Below are 17,664 nucleotides of genomic sequence, written 5' to 3' on the forward strand. Positions count from 1 at the left end.
GTTTCCCAGGTGGAGCGAGGAGCCTCAGGGAGGGTGCTCTCTTGACTGGGGTGGTTGAAGCAGGTGCAGTGGGCACCGCGGCCCGGCAGGGGTGAGCAGGAGCGAGCACAACCGGAGGGGATGCTTGTTTGGACACTTGGCAGTGCTTGGAGCAGAGGGTACTCGCTGGGGCTCATGGGACCGGGACCCAGGGCTGCAGAAGGCTCTAAGGACTGGCACGCAGGATGTTAGAGACCAGAACGTGCTCAGCCTCATGTGCAATTTGGGAAGACACTGAAGGTTCTGTGTGTGGTCAGATGTGGTGGGAACATATCAGTGTGCTGTGCCAGACGGGTGTGAGGGGGAGAGACCAGAGGCATTTGAGGACTCGCCGGGAGATTTGCTGAAGTTCAGAGGGGAGATGATCAGGAGCAGGAGGATGCGGACGGAGCCGTGGAAACAAGAGGCAGGCCTGCTTATACGTGTTCTCCCCAAATACGAATATTGTACCTTCTTTTACCTTCATCAGAAGGAGAACAAGCCTAGATCCTAGGACAGGGGCTTCCTTCCGAGGAGGAAAGCTTTCTTAAGTGGTTAGTCTGTGAGGAGAAGTAAAAACGAAGGGGTCACTAAAATGCTGTTTTCCATTCCCACTAACAATTAAAAATGTACTTTGCGTGTCTGGGGAGAGACAGCCCCAGGACTCTTGGGCATCTGCACTAGGACCTCGTCAGAATGCAGTGCTGGTGGACCCTGGTGGCTTCTCCACCCCTCATGTGGGGCCGGCTGTATGAGCTGGTGCTACTCTGTTCCATTACCATGGAAACGGCTTTCCAATGGCCAGCCCATTCTCTCCCTGCAGGTCCCCTCTCACAGTGTACTTTCACTCCAGAGATTTGATCCACGGAGCTAAAGCAAGGCTGTACAGATGTAACTACCCCGGTTTTCACTCCGTGTCATCCAGAAGTCAGACTGGAAGCAGCCACATGCTGTGGGGCGGGCAGGGGGCCCAAGTGCGTTCTCGTGCAACTAAATGATACAGTGGCTCTCAGGGAGGCAAAAACCACATTTAGATGAATAATTAATAACCTAGGAAATGAAAATAATGGTTAATTTTTAAAGCACATGGAAAATATCTATATAGTATGAACCCAGTTGTGTGTGTGTGTGCACATGCGTGTGTGTGTGTGTGTGTGTGTACACAAGCGAGAGACAGAAAGAGATTGATTCTGGAGGTGGAGCCCCTTTGTTAGGCCAGATGTCCGTGTTGAGGGTATGTATTTTCTTCCCTACTTCTCTGTATCTTCACTGATTCCATGGTAAACTTCTCTTTTATCCCTACTGGAAGCCCAGATGTGCACACACATGCACACACACACAGATTAATTCCTACACGAGGATACACAGCAGTCTGAGAGGCTGCGGGAGGCACACACGGCACAGTGTGACATTGTCATCAGTTTTCCAAGCTGCGTCTGCTGACCCCTCGGTCGGGGCTGGTGGTGGCCACCATCCATGGTTCCCATGTGGCTTAAAAGCATGACACCTAGAGGGTAGGTGCTCAAGTTTAGCAACTACCTTTATCTAGTGTTGCTGGCTTGCTAGATCCCCATGGGCCTGGAGCACAGGTTTTAGCAGGACCCCCAGATGTTCCTGTCAGGACTGGGGCTGTCCTTGAAGTCAGGGTGCTGGGTCTGGGTGATGCTTGCTGGCTGAACTGCTGTGTGTCTCCTGGACCAGCATGTCCTCTGATGGCTGAGCTGTCCTGCGTGGGTGTCTGGCAGGAAGAGACAGGAGCAGCAGGTGTATCTCAGCCTTGTCGGTTCTGGTGTGGCTCAGAATGGGCAGCCGTATTCCCCTGGTGGCTGCCGGCCTCTCCCTAGGGCCCACATCCCTGCCTGCAGGCCCACAGTCGGGACCTGCTGGGTCACGGTGGCAGCCGGGGAGGCCCCATCACGTCCTCGGGGCCAGCAGGACAGAGGGACAGCTGAGCAGACTCTCGCACTTCTGGCTCTGTCCTTGGTTGACATTCTCTTGCATCTGAATATTTTTAGCAAAGTCTGAGTCTAGATTCTGCCGCATATTAGCTGTGTGATGCGGGGTGAGTCACCTCCCTCTCTGGGCCTCTGCCTCCTCATCTGTGAAAACGAGGGGGTGGGACGAGATGATGCATAAAGGCCCTTGCAGGCGGCAGCTCTGAGACTTGGTGAGCAGCTCACCCCAGCCTAAGCCCTTGGAGCTCTCTTCATAACTTGGAGTCTCCTGCTCCCCCCAACCCTCAAGGAGGAGGTGAGGCTGGGTGGGGGGTGGTCAAGGGGAATGATAAAGTCCAGAGGGCAGAGAAGGCCACGGGTGACTAATGCACTTGTTCAGGGCCCAAAAAACTGGCTTCTCCACTTGAATATTCTCTCCAGAGCAGTTGCGTTGTGAGGGGATCAGACGGACTAGAGCCCGGTGGGCCTAGGAATTGTATTTCTCTGATTGTCATTGTGTGTCTTGTGTTTCTGGTGTGTAATGAACCACTGTGATGATGTGTGTTGCCCTCCATGAGGGCTGACGTGCCCTGAACTTTATGTCTCATGATGAAGCCAGCACTTTATAGGGGCAGTGACTTATGCCGATTTCGCAGATGGGGAGAACAAAGCTTGGAGGTCAAGTGACCAGCCCAAGGTCACAAGCTAGTCGGATGATGGGAAGCACAAACTCTGGTTATTACTCAAGGAAGGGAGGCTGCGGGGCTGATTGAAGCCCCCCTTCCCCAGCAGCTGAGGAAACTGGCCCTCAGAGAAGTTCAGTGACTGGCCCCAGGTCACACAGCTAAACAGTGACTGGAGCTCTTGGCCTCCTGACTCTCCTCAGCTCCCCCATCAGATGCCCAAGACCATTGTGTGCTGCCGCCATGTTTCTGGGCTGCTTCTGCCCCTTGTCTTGGAAGCTAACCTCCTCTCTGGCTCCCATAGTCACTGTGGGGTCCTTGGGCCAATCTCCCCCGGTGTTTAAATAAATATGAAATCAGGCTAAGGTAAGGGGGGGCAGCTTTTTAGGGGATGCTGCCCACAGCACAGGCACTGGGGCCATAAAAGTAGAGGAAGGGAGGATGGACCTCCCAAGCATCTGGGAGGCAGCTGGCATTACGTACGAGGTTGCCACATGAGTGGATGGATGAGTGGGTCTCGGCCCTCTGCCATCCAAGGCTGAGGGCCAGCTTGACCCAGGAGAGGTCACCGATGGCCATAGGGCAGACCCAGCTTCGGAATCTGGCTCCACCTTGTGTTAACCTCATGTCTGTCCTTGGGCGACTCTGAGCCTCAGTTTCCTTTTCTGTAAAAGGGGGAAGGGGAAAGATGATGGTTCTACCCCATAAGGTCGGAGGGGGTTTAAAGGAGAGAAGGTGCATGAAGGGTTTGACTCAGGGCCCGGCACAGGGAGCATGCTCGCTGGTGACGCTCTGTTTCTGTTACACCCATACTTTTCATTTCCTTTGCAGCTGGCTTGGTGGCGGCGATGAGGGTGTATACCCATGGCCCAGGGCGGGTAGGGACCATTTCCAGTGGAGTCAGAGGGAGCAGGAAGGGGTCACGACCTCTGTGCCTCTGCCCTTGGTTCTCCCCTGCAGAGAAGACTAACCAGCATACTGAGATGCTGGCATGGGGGTTCCTTTGGGTGCGCACTGCACCGGTGAGGATGCTATGAAGATGAAGGCCGTAGCATTAGCTGGATCATGAACCCCACAGGCAGAAAAAGATTTAGAAACAACAGAAACAAGTCCAAAATGTGAGTTTCCGGTGAGCTTCCTCTTGGTGCATCCCGAAGGTCCTTCTGTTCTGGGGACAAATGCCTCCAGGAAGGAAGCCTGGAGCCTAGGGGTTTGGTCCCGTTCCTGGGCCCACAGCGCCCTCTGGTGTCTGTGAGCCTGCACCTCTGCGCAGCTTTCTGTCAGCCGGGGTTGTCCTCTTTCCTCGCAGATTTAGCATCTGGGAGGAAGGAAAGGAGGGAAGAGGACGCCTCGGTTTTGTGCTCAAATTCAGAAGCTGATTGGAGGAGCTGGGCAGACACAGTTTGGATCGCAGCTCTGCAGTGGCTGGTGTCTCTCTGAGGGCCTCAGCTTCTCATATGGGAACATGGATGCCGAGGGTTGAACGTGGATTATAAGAGGTTGATCACAAAGCACCTGGCTTCATCCCTGACACTTGATAAGCGTGTGTAAAAATCTGTCCCTTGCATTTCTTATCCTTTTTCTGCTAGAAGATATTGCTAAAATCCATGCAAGAGGGACATATGTTTCTGTAATAGATAACATTCAAGTACTCAGTATGTGAGAGTGGGTGGTGGGTTCACAGAGCTTTAAAACCCAGGCTGGGCCCCCATCCAGAGGCTCATTCACAAGTTCTGGGGAGGAGGTGTGCTCGAATGCAGTCATGCCATCCAGAGTGTGGTCCTTCTTACTGGTCCCTAAACGAGCCAGGTTGTGGTCTCCATCCCCCACGCTGCTAGGCACACTGAGGACCCCGCCTGGGCCTCAGGGGATGGAGGAGTGGAGGATGGTCCCATCAGCAGAGCCCACTGAGGGTTTCCTAGGATACTCAGTGTTCTACTGCAGGAGGTGCTGAGAAATGAAACAACAACAAAAAGTGTCTAGGAAAGTATCATGAGCATAATTCATATGAAGGGAGAAATAGAAGCAGAAACAAAATTACCACGAGCTGATTCTGTTTTTTATAAGAACACTTGACAACTGCAGCAGCAAGGAAAAATGGGAACAACCTAATGGAACATCGCATTACAGCAACCAGATGGGCACGAGTGAAAATTTGGAACACCTTGCGACAGGGAGCTAGGCGTGCAACGTAATGCAAATGAGATACAGCATATAGGAAGCCCTGTGTGCTCATGCATCAAAGGTGCATGCACAGGGCAAACCACATTCTGGGGTAGCGGGATTTGGGGTGTTTCATAGGTCTTGTTAATTACTCTTCCCAGTTTTACAACATCTGTGAACATTTGACCGAAGACTATGTCTTAATCTTAATATAATGAAAATCATTTTAAGGATTTAAGCATAGGATCTTCACAGATGTTTATGCGGGAAGTCCCAAAGCGGTGTGATTTTGGAGGAAAGTGCCCTGTCTCCCAGCACAGGAGCCTGCTGAGCACAGGGTGACAGGACAGCCGGTGGGTCCAGAAGGCAGAACATGGCAGTAGCTGAGGGTTGGGCTTTGGGCTCCTGGCGCGGCTCCACTCCTGCAGCATAACCCTGGTGGATAAGGAGGGTTCTCCATAGTTGTTGGTGACTCAGTTTCCTCAACTGTGCATGGAAGGTGCTAGAACAAACCATGAACTCCCCTCAGGCGGACGATGAGCTCCCCTCAGGTTCAGTGAGGGTGTCCAGGAGAGAACTTTGTGGCCACCTGCTAAATAGTGAGTTGGGCAAACATTAGCAAGAATCAGGTGCCAGGCATCCGGGCATGGCTTCTGTGAGCACAGTGACCAGTTCAAGCATGTTATCCAAGTTGACTCAAACCAAACAAATTCAGTACTTTTGCTTCGAAGCCCAGAGACAGATGTTCTTTCCCCTGCGCCCACAGCTGTGGAAAGGGAGCCTTGACATTCCTGCCGCCATCTTGCTGAGGTGCCATGAGCCAGTTGGAGCCCGGTGAGGTGATGTTCAGAAGGCAGGCCTATTTAAATGGATCCTTGTGATATTGCTGAATGATCACGCCCGCAGCCTCTCCAGCTGCTCAGATACACGACACGGCGCATTGCCTGCCGCCGTTGTCCTGTTTATGAGCAGCAGCAGGTGTTAATATTACAACGAGAGTGGGGCTGGGGTGGGGGAGGGGCCTCAGGCAGGACTGGCCCGGACCAGGATGGGGAGGTGGGGCAGGGCTCCATTTCCCTGGAATGGAGCACAGTACGGGACAGCACAGGGAGAGAGCTCCCCAGCCCCTCATCAGCCCAGATTATGCCCTATAGCTAGCAAGAGCAGCTGAGACCCACAGGAGAAGAAATTGGGGCAGAGTGTCCTGTAAAGCCATGCTTGGGTCAGCAACTCAGCACTCAGCATTTGGTCGAAGCAAAGAAACTCAAAAACCACCACCACCAGAAAGTCCCTCCTTAAGCATTTCCACTGAAATCCATATGGCAATAAATAAAAGTTCATATGGATTTTGTGCTCAGGTTTCACGGTGTGGTGCACCAGAAAAAATACGCGAGTGAGTGTCAGGAACTTGGCTGGATCTTATTGGGCTGGCTGGCGTGGTAGCAGACAGAGCTTTAGGTCACACAAACATCAGTTCCTTGTCTTTTACGGCTTTCTTCAGTCCCTGCCTGGATCAAAAACCTGACAGGACCAAAGTGGCAAAGGAGGAATCTGAGTCCAACAAGTAGCCCAGATGCTGCCTTCTAGAAACTTCAGCTGAATGCCCTGAAGAAGGTACCAGAGCCATGAGCAGCAAGCCTGAGTGTCCTCAAGTCCTCTTATAGGAGAGTTTTCCTGTGGTGGATCACCACAAAATTAAAGATGCCACGTGGAAAACTGAGGGGTGAGTCCAAGCCCATCAGTTGTTGGGAAGCCAGGTTCCCAATGGTCAGCAGAGGCAGCTGGTCCCCAGGTCTAAGAAGAGCAGCCGGTTCTACACACATGCCCTCAAGGTCAAAGCAGGCTCCTCCACATCGCTGTGGACCATGAAGCATCCAGCCTCTCAGGAAAGGCAGCTGGCGTGAGGGACATTGGGGGCCCACCTGCCACAAAGTCCCTAACAGCTGTGGGGCAGGGGGCCTGCAATTCCTCTGTTCCAAGGAACTGTCCTCCTCTGGCTTACACTCACCATCCTGTTGGAAACGTGCAGGTGTGATGGATTTTTGTTTGATTGTCAAATGCTGCTCTTCTGACAAATTCCCTGTTGACCACTGCTCAGCACCACGTGTTACGTGGCACATGGAATCCACATGTTTGGAGTACACGTCACACCTGCTGTTGTGAGGAGGCCCCAAGAGACCCTTCCTCTGCATGTCTCCTTCCAATTCTGGATCCATGTTTCCCTGGGTCTTCTCTCAGTATTTCTCCCCCTGACACTGGTCTCCTCCTAATCCATCCACTGTTGCCCTCTGCCTCTTGAAATACCAGGGATGCTCCTGACCCAGGAACCTTTGAGCTCTTGTGCATAGAGCCAGGCAGTCCCAGGAGCACCTTCTCATCCATTCCTTCCAGTGAGGGCAGCTGGAAGGTGGCATTCCCCGCATTTCTCGGAAAAGCCACTGAGACTTGGAAAACACACACATTGACGTTTTCCCTGTAAGAAGCTGTATAGGAAGAGGACAATGTAGTTTATAATAGCTCTGGCTTGTTAGAAATCCTAACAGCTACCCATTTAGGGGAAGACAAGGTTCCTGGGGGCTGAGGAGGGACAGCAAAATGAGGGACATGAGCCCTGATGTTTGATTAATGCAACCTGTTTGCACCTGAGGGCAAAAGTGGGGTACCCAGAAGATGAAGAAGAGCGTCCAGGAAAAAGTCGCTCTGACCGCTGCACAGCTGGTAGGGCAGGGCTGGTAAGAGCTGAAAGTGACATTCCCATTTAAGCCTGGTCTGAGTTCACCGAGGACCCTCTCTGTGAGGCAGTCACAGTAGTGCCTGGGGCCCCACTGCAGGGGTCAGTCAGACCAGCTCTCACAATGGCACCACTCTGATGTCAACATGGCAGACACGCTATGGGCTGTCTCTAAGGCAAAAGGCTGTCTCCTTCCCCCCTGAGCTAGTTCTTTCTTGGGTGTCTTTCCAGAGCAGGATTTATTTGAAACTGTGAGATGAGATTTCGTGGCATGTCTATAGAGTGGATTGCAGGATTGGTGGGGAAAGGAGAGAGGACCCTGCCAAATAGGGATTTTCTTCTTGGTGCCTCTTTCCCAGACCGGGGCCCAAGAAAGGTCTCCAGAAGCCACAAGATGCTTCTACACATCAGGGGTTTCTCATATAAGTGAAAAGTACAGCACAGCAAGGGGCAGTGGGTACACGTTTATGTCACTGATTCTTTCTGAGAGAATGGGATGGAGACATTAGCAGTAGGAGCCATGCAGAATTCAGTGGCCAACCTGTGACAATTTTATATGGAACGATGTGCTAACTTGGTCTCAAGGAGAGTCACAGAGTAGAAAGAATCATAACAGATCTTACTGATCTTACTGAGCTGTTGCCATGTGCCAGGCTGTGTACTTTGGCATCAGCCTTCTGGAGACCATTAGGGAGTCTGGGGCAGGACCGCAGCAAGTGACCCACTCCTATCCACTGCATGGCCAATGCCAGCTCTCTGCCCTTTCCTGAAATCAGTGCTTGTATCTGGGAAGCCTTGATCCTCCAAAACCATGTCCCTGGTGGGAATCAACTTATTTTATGTCATGACTGCATTGTAGAGCTTCTGAGCCATAAAATATAAATTATATGTGCGTGTTTGTATGTGTGAAACCTCTAAGGTATATTTACGCCATTGCCTCTAGCTCTGGGTCCCTTTCCCTTTGCTCACGCCTGGCTTAATCAGCAGCCCCATCTCCTATTCTTAGCCTGTGCGTTAATGTGCATTATTCATGGTTATCGAGTTGGATAACTGTGGTTGAAGGCCTTCTATTTTTATAATAATTAAAGGGTTTCATGGAAAATAAGTTTAGCTGCTTCTGTGCCCTCAAGTAGCCTTGTGGGGTTGGGGGCCAAGCGCTGAGAGAATCATGGCGCTCTAGACCCTGTCCATGGTGCTGAAGGGCAATTGGGGAAGTTCTGGGTTCACGGGATCTCACAACCCCAGGAAGAGCTGGGATGGGAAAGTCTGTACCTTTCCCCACCTCTGTCTGACACTCAGGCACTTGCCAAGCCTAGTGGATCAGTCACAGGACCAAGGGCTTTGTATAGGAGGAGGAGAGTAGTTGTGGGAAGGATAGACGCTGGCTGCTGGACAGTGGGACAGGCAGGGGAGGGGAGGCTGAGGGTGTGGACCCTGGACACAGATTGGTGGCTTCAGACTGCGCTTGGCCACATGCCAGCTGTGTATCACTGCAGTTCCTCAACCCTTTAGCCCTTATTTTATTCGCCTATAAATTGGCGATTGTACTACTATTTGTCTCAGAGGGTTGCTGTAAGGATAAAATGAGCTAATGAAAATAAATGACTTATATTTGTAAAAAGTGCTCGTAAATGTTAAGTATAAGTATTATTACACCAACATAGTGTTGCATTTTTTTAAACACCAGATGACGTTTTCTGCATCCTGGGCATCGGTGAAGCCTTATCCCCAGGGGCGGCCGACAGCTGCAAGATGTCAGGGCTCCCACCTCCCTCGGAGGGGGTGTCTCTGTAGCTCTGCAAGCCTCATGAAACCTGGAGAGTTATTGGAAAATGTGCTCCAGGTGGACTGATTACAGTATGGGCTCTCCTTTCCTTTCCTTGGTTCACGTAGAATAATTTGTAGAGCATCTGAGAACATTAACAGTACCTGGTGTTTATAAAGACCGTGGTCTGCCAGGATTTGTGCACCCGCTATGTAGTTTGGAGGTAAATACTGATGCCCTCATTTTACAAGCGTATTAACTGTGTGACCAAGAGCCAAGTGAGATGCTCTCTCCATGTGGCCGAGCCAGGAGCTGTGCTCATGTTTTCTGACCCCACGGCCAGCATTTATCAGTGCTGAGCCATGGTTCCCAGACATGACAGCATCTGAATCACGGGGAGGGCTTATTAGCCAGCTTGCTGGGCCCCACCCTCAGAGCGTCTGGTTCTGTGAGGCTGGGAGGGGGCAGAGAGTCTGCTTTCCTCACAAGGCCCAGGGGATGCCGATGCTGATGCTGCTGGTCCAGAAGCCACACTTCGGGGACCGCTGCCCAGAGGACAGGACCTCCTCTGTCTCTTCCAGGTGAACTGAGAGGGATACTAACATGCGCCTCTAGGGAAGAAGCCATCTCTTTGTCAGCATTTAGAAAAAGCTCTGATAGCTGATTAACGAAAAGAACAGGAGAAATATCTGCTTTCCCTTAAATCTGTATTTTGCCCAGTGAGGTCACCCCATAATTCCCAGAGCTCGGGTTCTGAAAGTGGGCATGGGCGTAGAGCTGCTGCCTCATGTTACCCTCCTGGGGGCTCCCAGTGAGACCTTAGAGTCTGTGTGTATGGGCAGAGGGGTGGGGAGGAGTAGGCAGAGAGGTTCGCCTTGACATGGCATCAACAACCTGAGTTTGAGCTGGGGGAGGCCACTCTTCCCTGAGCCCTGGTCATCATCTATAACGGGTTTCATACACATTATCTATTGTCATCCTCTTGATCTGAGTGACTGCCTTTTTACAAGTGAAGAGTGGAGTTTTGGATAGTTTACCCCAAATAACCGTTCCTGATGCTTGTTCGAGTTTCCGTGTATACGCAGTCTGGTAGGCATGGTCTCCAGGCATCTTTCTGACCACCTGGGGCCAGAGGAACCATTCTTCCCATGTTACCTTTTGCACAGGTGAAGGAGCTGAGACCCAGGAGAGAGGTCACTTGTTCTGCATGGCTAACACTTGGCAAAGGCTCCTTGACAGTCCAGACTCTCCTCTCCCCATCTACTTCCCTTGCCTTCCCTTCTCTCTTCTTACTCCTTCCCTCCACTTCCCTCCTTTTGTTATACGTTATGTGGATCCTCAGCTATTTCTCTTCCCTCTACGAATCCCTCCATGCCTGACTTCACCAGTTCCCGGAGCAACACCACACTCCTCCTTTAGCTGACCCACCCCACAGGCTGCAGAACATGCTCTTCCTTCCCTGTACTATACCAACAACTGGCTTCTTAGTTATGTCCACACCCTTCTTCCCCTCTGAAATAAGCATGGGTCTCTATGAACTGAGGCTCAGAGAGGGCGGGTGGGTTTCCTGGGGGGACAGAGCATGCAGCTCTGGGCTGTAACTCCCCCTTTGCAAAGCTGCAGCAGACAGTGAATGGGGAGCCCCCACCACCACCGAGGGGATTTTGGGAGGTGCATCACAGGATGTGGTGGTGTTTGGGAGGCCACGCTGAGGGGACACGAAAACGTGAAACATTTGGGTCAGGCTGACAATTTTCGTAAGAACAGGAACCCATCTAAACAATGCCTGGATCTCATGAGGATTTGCAAGTGGAAATTTTCAGGATCTATTTTGCAGTGCTGGCTTGGTTAGCCTAATCATGTAAAGGAAGATTGAACTTGATGCTCTCCTCTTAGAGGAAATACGCACCTCGGAAGAGGCCTCTGGTCAGTTTATTAGGCTACAAAGCAAGGGTAGCACACCCATCACAAAGCAGAAGCAACTGCTGACCCCATGACTCCAGTCCTCAGACTGGTTTGCCAAGCTGCCTGTGTCCTCGGGAAGCCCAGACCCTGTTGGATTTGTGGTCCCTATTTACAGCGGGAGACGGGGTTTTAGAGTGTTTCACTAACGAGGCCACGGCCGTTAGTATTAAGTGATGGAGGGTTTGAAGCCACAGTTGGCTAGCTTTCAAAGGCACTGTTTTACTCCAACACCTGTCCCTGAGGGGTTCATACCTGCAAGGCTAACTTTAAAGGAGGAGGGCCTCCCTGCTGTCTCCCTTCGGGGCCCACAGGGCTCAGGAAGGGATTGAAGCAGACAGCCCTTGTGGGTCCTGTGCCGAACAGGCAGTGGTGACAGGGAGGTAGGTGCTGGAGCCCTGAGGCCCCACCTCTTGGAGCTCCTGTCCAGTGAATGAGACAGATCCGTCCAGATATGTGTCGGGTATTGATTGGGAAGTGCCCACAAGGCTGGAACGTGACAACGGGGCAAAGGGAAGGTTCCGGAACTCTCTGGAGTTCCTTTTTGCATTGTCTTGGTCTCCTCCCTGGCCCCATTTATTAGATGCTCCTGGGAGCTCCGATGTCCTGCTGCCCTCCCCCCCTTTATTCCTGAGGCAGGAGCCCATCAAGATACCCCTTCCCCTGCCTTCAGCAGCAGCATCCGGAAGACAGACTGGCCTTTCAAGGACCCACCATCTTAACTGGGTAACCACCACGTAGGGGGAGCTCTGCTCCAGGTCCCGCAATAGGCCTGGTTGTGGAGGGAAGCGCCATCCAGGGCATGTCCTCAGAGGAGGTCCTGACTCTTCTCTCATGTCCCTCTTTTCGAGAAGTCTTGAATTTAGCCCTAGAGTTGCACAGAAGCAAGAGCTAAGAAGCCTGGGGTCCCTGCCATCTGCAGATGTTCACACCATTGGCTCACATTGATGCAGGATGGGGCAGGGGATAAAACATGGGTCTTGGAGACAGACAGGGCACCTGGGGAGCTGAGCCCTGCCCTATTCCTGACCAGCAGAACCCTGGCCTGATGCAGGGCGTTGCCTCTGGGCAGGCTGTTGAAAGAGCTCTGCTGCTTTCCCAGGACGGGAGGCTGTGCGGGGGGGGACGGGGTCCCTGGAGAAGGGGAGGGGGAGCTGGGCTGGGTGTGCAAGCTGTGTTGCTTCAACCTTCCCACTCCACTTCCCAGCTGCATGGGCTCGGGCGTCCAGCCCTCTGTGCCCTAGTGCTGCAGGCAGAGTGAGGATAAGGACATAGCCCGCAGGACTGCAGTCACCCAGGGAACCGGGCGGGGTGTTCAAACACTGCAAAGAGGCAGATTCTGGGGCCCTGAGTGGGCCTTCCAGGCAGAGACCCTGCAAGGTTGGACACACGATGGAATCTGGGCACTTGCACCTGATAAACTATGAAGTTAATCTTGTCTCTTGTCGAAGCGTCCTGGGACGCGTCAGAGGCGCTGCTGGAAGGAACATGCTCTGTGAGGACGGGCTGCTTGGAGCGGCCTCGTCAGGGTCACTTGATCTGATCTGTGTGGTTGTTAACATCAGTGTAATATCGCTGCTAGCTCTGCTACTCTTAGTGCTAAGGAGACAAGGCGGATGGGTGTTTGGGCAGCACTCGGGAACTCAGAAGTCACTTCTGCCTGTCCTGGTGCTCGCTTCATCTCTGGGTCCTTGAATTCCAAAACAGCACTGGGGTGACAGGGGGGGCTTCACCCCTGCTGTGTGGTTGTGTAGATGGTGGCTGGGACATCGCCTGTCGGGGCAGCCCTTCCCTCGAGGATGCTGCTGGTGGTTCGACCCCCAGGAGGCACCTGACTCCCACTGGTGCTGAGGAAACCCCAGGCCCTTGACATTGAACAACCCTTCCTCTTGTGCTTCATCATCACCCTGCTGGCCTGCCCCATGTCTCCAACCGAGGACAGCCACAGGTCCCTGAAGACCAACGAGGAGGTCTCCTCCCTCCCCAGACTGCCTCTGAGTACCGTGCTTGCCTGCTGGGGAAGGTCTTGTCTTTCCTCCTCTTAGTCTGTAAATAACCCTCCTTTCCAGCACTTTCAAAGCCCTGCCATGGGCAGCCTGGTCTCCTCGGCACAGGTGTAACCAGGACTCGGTTTTGCCTGTGACGAGGTGCAGAAAAGCCTAGGCACATCTCCCTGTGTGTGCAAGAGCCACGGCAGCTGCTCACATGGTCCGTGTGTATAGACGTGCACACGTCCTTGTTTATAGGTGAACCCTGGAAATGTACAAGGCACGACATGCCTTCGAGAAAACGCCAAGACCCATCTTATGGGGTTATTTGAGGACTGCCTAAGGTGGTAGAAGCCAAAGACGTGATTCAGCTCACAGTGTTTGTTAATGTTACTTACCGATTCATCAGTCCGCACAAGTGTTTGAATGTCCAATAACCTCATTTCACAGATGGGAGAGCCTAGAAAGAGACGTTGACTTGCTCAGTGTCCCACAGAAAATTGTCAGAGTGGGGAGGCTGGGCTGAAGGTCTTGGCAGAATCCTTTGATTTGAATTGAATGGTGTTGGAACCAGACAGGAGCTCGGAGATCCCGGAGTCCCTGTGTTTAGATGGCCCCCATGCACTCGCCAGGATGAGGGTGGGAGCAGCCTGGCCCATGTCCCCTTCCTCCCCAGAATTGCCCCATGAGTGTGCCCATCACAGGCTTCTGCATGTGATCCACTAGAATGGAGTGTGCACCAGCTTAAGAAGTCCTTCTAGACCCATACTCTAGCCCACTGGTGCTCAGCCAGGGGCGAGTTTGCCTCAGCGGACATGTGGCAGTATCTGGAGACGTGTTTGATTGTCACCACTAGGGAGTGTTACCGGTGTGTAGGGACGGATGTTCCTGGAGTGCCCAGGACAGCCCCTCCAACAAAGGGGTATCCGGCCCAGGGTCCGTCAGGCCCAGCTTGAGAAGATCGTGCTTTGGGGTGTGACACTGAGCCCAGAGCAAGGAAGGGCCACAGTGTGAGTCGGGGGAGGGGACAAGGGGCTGACAGGTGCATACGGACCCCTTGTGATCTTGTTAAAAGCTGGACCCCAACCAAAGTCGTAGGTCTCCAGGGAAGCCTGAAAATCTGTGTTTCTTGTGCTCTTCTCACTGCACTGACTGGTGGTCTCTCTCTGTCCTAGGGTTCCCTGGGCCTGCCCGGTCCCCCTGGGAGAGACGGCAGCAAAGGCATGCGGGTACGTCTGCTCCCACCGCCCTCTGCACAGGCAGCCTCCGGTCAGAGCCCATGTCCTTGAGGGGCGGCCTCTGCTGGGGTGTGAGCTGGGCTTCATGTATACTGGGACCTTTCGAGGTCCACCTCATTTTACCGACGCCAGCTGCAGCGGTGGCCACGGGCTCTGCCTGCGTGTGCTTGGAAGCAAGTCTCTCACTCAGTTGACAAGCAGTTCTGCTTGGGAGGTCTTGCTGTCCCAGTGCGCAGGCCTGGAATGAAGTCCCGGCCCAAAGCGGGGGACTCGCCCAAGTCCCTAGTTCGTAGCTTGTGGCGATAGGGTGGGACCCAAGCCGCACCCCATCTCCTGCATAGGGCCACCAGCCTCCCTCTTATCTGTTCCCTGACTCCCCACTCCCCACTCCCTGCCTCTGAGCTGGAACGTGCTCCAGAAACCCAGACCAAAAGTGATCAACTTGGGCAGGCCAGTCTACTCCAGGGCAAAGGGTTCCTCCTCACCAGAACCCAAAGGGAAATCGGTTCTAGGTGTTCCCTTGGTGATGTCCAGCACGTGTGAGCAGGTTTCAAAGTGGGATCCTTGAACATGAGCCCCTCCTATGTCCGCAGCCTTTAGCACTCCTGGACAGGAGGCCTGGGGTGGAGAGCAGGAGAGAAAGGGGGGCTCCATACTCCGCAGACCCTTCTCGATCCCCTCCGGATGGCCAGGTTCCTCCATGAGAATTCCTGCCTTGTCACTCCAGCCACTCTGCTTTCCCCACTGCTGTGTCTGAATCTAGTTCTGTTGGCCTCTAACAGCAGGTGTGAGGGGGCTGAGCTGTGCTCCTTACAATGAAGACCAGCTCCTAGGTTCATGGGACATCTCCCTGGGTCTCCTTTCCCTGGTGGTTACCTTGTGTCTGTGATGGGTTTTGAGGTCCCAACACAGATGCCCCTGAGGCTTTGGGCTGCCCTGGTGTACCTGGGCCTGTGTTGCCCTGGGCTCTGACCAGCCCCGTGTTGTGTGCGCAGGGGGAGCCGGGAGAGCCGGGAGAGCCGGGGCTGCCTGGCGAGGTGGGCATGCGGGTAAGTAGCACTTTTCCCCGATGTCCCCAGGGGATAAGTCTTGGTGCAAAACCAACTGCTTTAGGTGTAGAGGAGACAGGCATGACTTCACTCCCCACCCGTCCCATATAACCACATGCATGCTTCTGTGTATGTCTCATCACATCGCGACTTTTCCTGAATTCTTACAGAAAGGGGATCACACCAAACTGTGCTGTTTATCTTTTTCATTTAACGACAGATTAGCTACATCTTTCCAAACTATTCTCCTAATCGATGTCTTTCTTTCCATGACATGGGTGCATTGTAACCTATGTAACCTTTTCCCTATTATGGCCCTAAATGTTGTCTCCAATTTCACTTTTCTCTAAAACCAGTACAGCAGTAAATGCATGCGGGGTGTGTGCGTGTGCGTGCACGTGTGCATGTGTGTGTGTGCGTGCACGTGTGTGTGCGTGTGTGTGTGTGCGCGCACAAGCACTTACTCTTGCATACTGCTGTTTATTTCAATAGAACAGAGCACCAACATTGGGATACTTTTGACTAAGGAAATGCACCTTCTAATGTTAATAGATTTTAAGAGACATTTCCCAGTTAGCTGCTTCAAATCTGTAGCAGTCGATGGCACGGGCAACAGGGGAGTGTCAGGGCTGTGCAGACCTCTTGGGGCCTTGTCAGGACTTGCCCAGGCCCTGCTGGCCGTCGGGCAGAGTGTGAATGAGGAGAGGCAGGAATCACGCAGCTTGCCCAGAACTCGGCACCCGTCCTGGCAGGATCGTGGGAAGGCCACGGGGCGCAGGGCAGGTGGAAATGGAAATTGTTGCATTGGCCTTGTTACCGCTCAGAGGCAACACACTCTGACTGTTCCTTGAAGTTGAGCAGACTGGGGTGGGGGTGAGAATCATAGTGACTCCTACTCTCCAAGGCAGGGGGAAGCATGACCTCTAAGTGGAGGGGGGACAGCGTGGGGCAGGGAGAGGCAGGGATCTCTGGGTATTGCCTCCGCCCGCCCCTGCCTCTCCTTCTCCTGCCCACACCTCTCTTGTGAACACTGTTCCGCAGGGATTCCAAGGACCACCTGGACTCCCTGGGCCTCCTGGACACGTTGGAGCTCCTGTAAGTAAAGGCCTTGGGAAGGGGTCCTGTTCCGTTCTCAAGGATTGGGACCCAGACCCCTGACACATCCCCCGTCCTGTGTCTGTACATGGAGGACCCACTGCCTGACAATGGCAGGGAAGGGTTGGTGTCTCTTCCTAGACCAGGAATGCTGAAATGTTATGGCACTTGGGAACCTCCTGGAGATCAAGTTTAAATGCATATTCCCGGGGCGCCTGGGTGGCTCAGAGGGTTAAAGCCTCTGCCTTCAGCTCAAGTCATGATCCCCGGGTCCTGGGATCGAGCCCTGCATCGGGCTCTCTCCTTGGTGGGGAGCCTGCTTCCTCCTCTCTCTCTCTGCCTGCCTCTCTGCCTCCTTGTGATCTCTCTCTGTTGAATAAATAAATCTTTAAAAAAAATAAATAAATAAATGCATATTCCCAGGACGCTGTTCCCGGACAGTGATGCAGCAGCTTTGCCTGAAGTCTGGGAATCTGCATCTTTACCCGGCAGCCCAGGTGTCTCTGAGACTTGCCCTAAAGAAGCCATTTTTACCAGCCTGCCCAGGCCGCCAGTCCAGAAGGCCGTAGGGTCTGCTAATTCCCAGCCCCTAGAACAGTGCCAGACCCAGGAGGAAGGTTCGGTAACCACATGCCCCTTGAAGTGAGTGACAAACAGACATGTGCAAGGAGCAAAGTGGCTTCTTGGAGGTCCAACCCTATTTGTGGTTCTCCTTAAGAGCTTTGAGATTATCTCCAAACGAAAGAAGGAGCATAAAAGGTCATTTTCAAGCAAGGTAGGCTGCATAACCTTGGGGGGCATTTAACACCTGCCATCTGTGTGTCTGGCCAAAATACTTGGATGGAATTAAAACAGTAAGGATGTCTAGCTCCCGCCAGGGGCCTGGGTGGTCCCCAGAGGCTCTGCCTTCTGGGATAGTGGCCTGTGGTTCTGGCCCTGTGCCTGTTCTGTGGGGATAAGGAAGTACGTATTATTCCCGGAATCAGTAAGTGGGCTTGGGCAGGCTCCATCCTCTTCAGCATACTCTGCCCAGAATGT

The 17,664-nt window shown here is 53.1% G+C and overlaps 1 protein-coding gene across 1 annotated transcript in view; it reads left to right on the forward strand.

Annotated features, from left to right (window-relative positions):
* The window catches only part of COL22A1 (collagen type XXII alpha 1 chain), a 240,256-nt gene that overhangs the window by 77,946 nt on the left and 144,646 nt on the right, over positions 1–17,664 (forward strand). Inside the window, exons 13-15 of the mRNA XM_032873482.1 lie at positions 14,420–14,473; positions 15,478–15,531; positions 16,573–16,626. Of these exons, the coding sequence (XP_032729373.1) occupies positions 14,420–14,473; positions 15,478–15,531; positions 16,573–16,626 (162 nt within the window). The remainder of the gene's footprint in view (positions 1–14,419; positions 14,474–15,477; positions 15,532–16,572; positions 16,627–17,664) is intronic.

This window comes from Lontra canadensis, unplaced genomic scaffold (genome assembly GCF_010015895.1).
Source record: "Lontra canadensis isolate GAN:19392208 unplaced genomic scaffold, GSC_riverotter_1.0 scaffold49, whole genome shotgun sequence".
Classification (NCBI taxonomy): domain Eukaryota; kingdom Metazoa; phylum Chordata; class Mammalia; order Carnivora; family Mustelidae; genus Lontra; species Lontra canadensis.